Here is a 6,000-nt window from a genome sequence, read left to right as displayed (position 1 = left end):
TCAAACTGCTTTTTTAGCAATCCTATGAATCACTAAACTAGTATTTAGTTGTATAACCACAGTTTTTCATGATTTCTTCACATCTGTGAGGCATTAATTTTGTTGGTTTGGAACCAAGATTTTGCTCATCTACTTGTGTGCTTGGGGTCATTGTCTTGTTGAAACACCCATTTCAAGGGCATGTCCTCTTCAGCATAAGGCAACATGACCTCTTCAAGTATTTTGACATATCCAAACTGATCCATGATACCTGGTATGTGATATATAGGCCCAACACCATAGTAGGAGAAACATGCCCATATAATGATGCTTGCACCACCATGCTTAACTGTCATCACTGTGAACTGTGGCTTGAATTCAGAGTTTGGGGGTCGTCTCACAAACTGTCTGCGGCCCTTGGACCCAAAAAGAACAATTTTAGTCTCATCAGTCCACAAAATATTCCTCCATTTCACTTTAGGCCAGTTGATGTGTTCTTTGGCAAATTGTAACCTCTTCTGCACGTCTTTTATTTAACAGAGGGACTTTGCAGGGGATTCTTGCAAATAAATTAGCTTCACACAGGCATCTTCTGTCACAGCACTTACAGGTAACTCCAGACTGTCTTTGATCATCCTGGAGCTGATCAATGGGTGAGCCTTTGCCATTCTGGTTATTCTTCTATCCATTTTGATGGTTGTTTTCCATTTTCTTCCAAGCGTCTGTTTTTTGTGTTTTTTGTTTTGTTTTGTTTTTTTGGTCCATTTTAAAGCATTGGAGATCATTGTAGATGAACAGCCTATAATTTTTTTGCACCTGCGTATAGGTTTTCCCCACTCCAATCAACTTTTTAATCAAACTACGCTGTTTTTCTGAACAATGTCTTGAATGTCTCCTTTTCCTCAGGCTTTCAAAGAGAAAAGCATGTTCAACAGGTGCTGGCTTCATCCATCATTAAATAGGGGACACCTGATTCACACCTGTTGTTCCACATAATTGACGCACTCACTGACTGAATGCCACACTACTATTATTGTGAACACCCCCTTTTCTTCTTTTCTTTACTAATAGCCCAATTTCATAGCCTTAAGAGTGTGCATATCATGAATACTTGGTCTTGTTGGATTTGTGAGAATCTACTGAATCTACTGGTACCTTGTTTCCCATGTAACAATAAGAAATATACTCAAAACCTGGATTAATCTTTTTAGTCACATAGCACTACTATTATTCTGAACACTACTGTAATGTGAAGTTTTGTCAGGAAGGGCATCCGGTGTAAAACCTGTGCCAAATCAATATGCAGATCCTCATTAGATCTGCTGTGGTGATCCTGAGTGAAAAACAAGAGAGCAGCTGAAGGGACTTACTATTGTAACCCACATTGCTCTTAAAAGGAATGACAGATGACAATCTGATTGAGTAATTTCATTCAAACCCAAACACATACAACCCTTTTCTGCCCTGTGCCTTAGTCTGTGCTCAGATTTCATATGTTTTTATGAATAGGAAAGTGGATATACCACAAATCCACCTGTGTGGTGCACTTTAAGCTATATGTTATAGCTCATCAAGATAAAGCACATTGTGATCTCTGTGTTTAGAGCCAGAAATGAATATTCATCTATTTATTTCAATACATTAACATCAAATGGAGTTACATTTAAAATTGATTCTATATTGATATCTGGTGGTTGAGACAGACAGACAGATGAACAGAGCTTCAGAAAAACATTTTCCATGTAATATTTATTGAATGAAGCACAACAAATTGTATAGATAGACAGATTAAAATGATCTCATAGAAAATAAACACTCTCCATTAAAAAAATTAAATCCATATTTCTTTTTAAAATGATATTTTTGTGTGTCACAACAGGCAATGACGTGTACACATATAAAATTTGGTGGCATTACTGCTGGAAACACTCCGGTCTACCACAGTTTGTTGAGGACTAACACTTGTGGTTTATTATTGTGGTTTTTTTTGTTTGTTTGTTTTTTTTTTTCAAATTTAAGTGTGAAGTTTCTTACAAGCTACACTTGGATGCAAAAATTTGGTTACACCTGGAAAAATGAATTTTTTATGATATCAAATCAGAATTTAAAAGAAACAAATCTGCCTTTTTGTTGAGTAAAATAATATAAAAGAAACAAGCAAAATAAAATAAGTGATGATCATTCCTCTTCAGTGAGATCTATATTGAATAAATATAAAATATTTGAGTGTGCAGATACAAACACGGCTTGATGAAGTGTACCTTTAGGCCCATATAAGAACATTTCCAAGTCAGTGAATATGAAGAGGATGGCAAGAGATTTTTCGTTAAATTTGATCATGTTGTAGACATTTCTTTTCCTTTATTTATTTATTTATTTTAAATATTGACGTTTTTCTTTTTTTTGCATCATAAAAATCTGTGCAAATTTTTCAGTGGGTACCCAAATGTTTGTCTACAACCTTATCACTCAACATCTTTAAAAACAAAACAAAATAAAATAAAAAGTGAAAAAGTGTAAATGTTCTGTCAGAGATGTAGATATTCTGAATACAGTTACATGTAGTTTCAGATATACTGAGATATTGTAGTGTCATGAGTAAAAGATATTGCATCATTTTATGTGTACAGTAACTACTTGCTTCAAAATATGTTCTTTGTAACGCTTGAAGAATGGGAATAAGGCTGTTGATAGACTCTAATTCTACGTTGTGTGTTTCAATTATTGCACGAACTTGCTCGATTGACATCCTGATGCAATAAAGTGTCCAATGATCCTGACTCCACAGTCTAACTGGAGGTCAGCTTGTCACATGGCAGCAGTTGGCTCACACCGATTTTCTGAGCACAGTTATTCTGAAAAGTAAAATGCAAATAGGCATTAAAAGAAAAATAAGGATATCACTTGAGAAAAGTGTGGAACATCTTTGCAGCTTTTCACAGCATGAGAATCAACTCGTTTTTTTTTTTACATCCATTCTTTAATTTACAGTTCTCACCATGTAATTGATGACGTTGATGTGGTAGGGGATCCCACCTAACTCCTCACACCGCTTCATATTCATCTTCTCTGGATCTCCAGCAGCCAACACAGGAGCAGCAGAGTTAGCCTGTAGTAGGACAGCGCCAATAGGTAGGTAGGTAGGTAGGTAGGTAGGTAGGTAGGTAGATAGATAGATAGATAGATAGATAGATAGATAGATAGATAGATAGATAGATAGATAGATAGATAGATAGATAGATAGATAGATAGATAGATAGATAGATAGATAGATAGATAGATAGATAGATAGATAGATAGATAGATAGATAGATAGATAGAAGTTTATTAATTCTTTGGGAAGACTTCCTCAGGGAAATTACGGTTTGACAGTTTCATAATCTCACGGACGTTTGTGATGGCATTACGAAAAGTTAATTAATCTATGGTTCATGATACATTCTAAAAAATGAACTGCTGTCTCTGTTATGTGTCGGACGCAGCTCGGAGAACCGACCAGCGTTTGAAGGACCCAGTATAAAATAAGCAGAGCACGGTACAAAGGCTAACTGAATTTAATACATAACAGTGATCATAATATAACAAAAAGGTGCGGTCTGGCGTGGTGCGCTCCCAGCAGCGCTAATGGTCCGGAGCCAGAAGCTGTTTCGGACCCAAGGACCCCGCCGACACCCCCCAGGTGGCCGCAACAACCGAGTCTGTGAAAGAAGGAACCATTATGTGAGTCCACACTCTACACACAGAACACTTAAAGGTGTACAAACAGCAAACACTTCCTGGCTTGATTACTGATCAGCTTCCAACCTGCAGGCATGGAACATCTCGTTCACAAATCACCACAGCAGTGGAAGCTGATACATGACTAACATACAGCTCAATACAATAAGGTGTGAGGGACACCACATTTACTGACTGTATAACTGTTAGTCACAAATCCAACGTACCTCAGGAAGTGTGCTGACGAGCGTGAGACCTCACCCTCTCCTCTTTCACAGACCGTGCATCAAACCTGGACGTTTCTCAGCGTCCGCTGCTGATGAGATGGCTCCCAAGACGACGATCTCACCCGTCTGGTCACAAGGTCGAGTCTCTGGCAAATGCACACTGTGCACTTCAGTCTTAAATGCCAACATACTCCAATCCCTCCAGATGCACCTCAGCTGTGAGTCCTGACGAGTCGCAGGTGATCAGGGTGAAGTCCTAACAGCCTCAGCAACACAGCCACTCAGTCCCAAATGCATGCCACCTGGGAGGAAACAAAAGGCAAACAAACCAGCAGCCAGGCCCCCCCAGCCATACAACAGTCTCAGTGAAAAAAGTACGTAACAGTTTCCATTACAAGTTGAAATGACTCAGTTAAAAAAATGATTTCATCATGAAGTTTATGTCACATAAGTCCTACTTTACAAATACACTGCAGTCATTGTTAAATTATCTCCTGTTGTATTTATAAGAAACATTTGTATTTATTTACAGTGTCTGTTTTTCTGTTGAAATGAGATTTAACTGGATAGCTAGCTATTTATGTAATAGGTATCAGTGTGTTCATCTTGGTGGGATAAAATCTGAATTTTTGAGGATTACGTGTGGAGTGCCCCAGGGGTCAGTTCTCAGCCATTATTGTTTTTGTTGTGTATTAATGATATAGGTTTGGTTTCTAAGTTGAATTGTATTTTGTTTGCTGATGATACAACTGTGATTGGTAGTGGAGATAATTTGAGACAGCTCTTGGACTTGGTGGAGAGGGAACTGCAAAAATTTAAATATTGATTTGACTCTAATAAATTATCACTTCATTTCAGTAAAACTAAGTGCATTATATTTAGAAATAAGCCTAGAAATGTAAGCAGTAAATTATTGTTGAATGGCATTGAAATTGAAATTGTATCTCAAACTAAATTTCTTGGAGTTTTTGTTGATGATAAGCTCTGTTGGAAAACTCATATAAAACATATTGAGTCCAAAATATCAAAAGTTATTGCTATCTTGTACAAACTACAGTACTTTGTCCCCCACCATCTGTTGGTTTCATTGTATCAGTCATTACTTGTCCCTTATATGACTTATTGCATTGAAGTTTGGGGAAATACATATAAAACAAATACTAATTAAATATTTCTGTTACAAAAAAACCTATAAGACTGATAAGTAAAAAACCATATCGTGAACCAACAAATTCAAAATATATAAAAATATTTTTATCAAAATGTATAAAAATAATATATTAACTTGTTATAGTTTGAGTAATTAAGTAAATTGCCTGTGTGGCTATTTTTTGTTTGTTTGTCTGTTGTATTACTTTGTTTGTTTCACTGCGTTACATTACTGATTGGTATTTGTTTTTGTGTTTATTTTTTGTTTGTACACAGAAACATGTACGGGGTGGCCGTTTATAAGCTTCTGCTTCTGCCCACACCCTTTCAGCCGCACTAAATTGGTAAATTATTTGAGTTTTGTTCTATGTTTTAATTTTTGTTTTCTCTTGACTTGTTTTGTAAATGAGAGATTTTGTTTGTGCGTGCTGAATAAACCGTTCATTCATTCAGATATGAATAATCTTATTTCTCTAAAAATACATGTCCAAGATTCCTTATGTTAAACAAGAAATCAACTAATCTGAAATAACAGGCAAGTTATGGTTTTAATTTACAGATGAAGAAAGGTTTCTAAAGAATCTTTTATTTTATTTTATAACTATTTTAATTACAAGTGTTCTAAACTTTTTTTTTACAGTAATCAGAAATTAAGTTTGAGGTTAAAAAAAACATTCGCAAGGATTTTCTTGCAGTCCTGTGACACGTTTCTGGCACTGATCTGTATATAATTGTTTTGTACAAATCAGTGGTTTCTGCAATCCGTGTTTTGGCCTGACGCCTTGTTTCTATTGAACAGCGCGAAGCTACGTCACAGCTCAGAGCAGCAAAAGTTGGATTGGGTTGAACTTTGCCCGCAGCAGCCTGTCAACAAGCAGCAATGTGCACTCCTGTCAGAAGCGTCACTTTAGCTCGGCTTTTGATGCAA

General features: G+C 36.5%; 1 protein-coding gene across 2 annotated transcripts in view; it reads right to left on the bottom strand.

The window, feature by feature from the left end:
• Nucleotides 1–1,709: 1,709 nt before the first annotated feature.
• Nucleotides 1,710–6,000, bottom strand: part of LOC117515438 (uncharacterized oxidoreductase YjmC-like) — a 47,303-nt gene continuing 43,012 nt past the window's right edge. For both annotated transcript variants that reach the window (XM_034176002.1, XM_034176003.1), the window contains 2 exons: nucleotides 2,978–3,088; nucleotides 1,710–2,834 (listed from right to left, as the gene is read on the bottom strand). In XM_034176002.1, the coding sequence (XP_034031893.1) occupies nucleotides 2,769–2,834; nucleotides 2,978–3,088 (177 nt within the window). In that variant the 3' untranslated portion in view covers nucleotides 1,710–2,768. The remainder of the gene's footprint in view (nucleotides 2,835–2,977; nucleotides 3,089–6,000) is intronic.

The sequence above is a fragment of the Thalassophryne amazonica genome, chromosome 8 (assembly GCF_902500255.1).
Source record: "Thalassophryne amazonica chromosome 8, fThaAma1.1, whole genome shotgun sequence".
Lineage (NCBI taxonomy): Eukaryota > Metazoa > Chordata > Actinopteri > Batrachoidiformes > Batrachoididae > Thalassophryne > Thalassophryne amazonica.
This window is presented reverse-complemented; position numbering and strand designations above follow the sequence as displayed.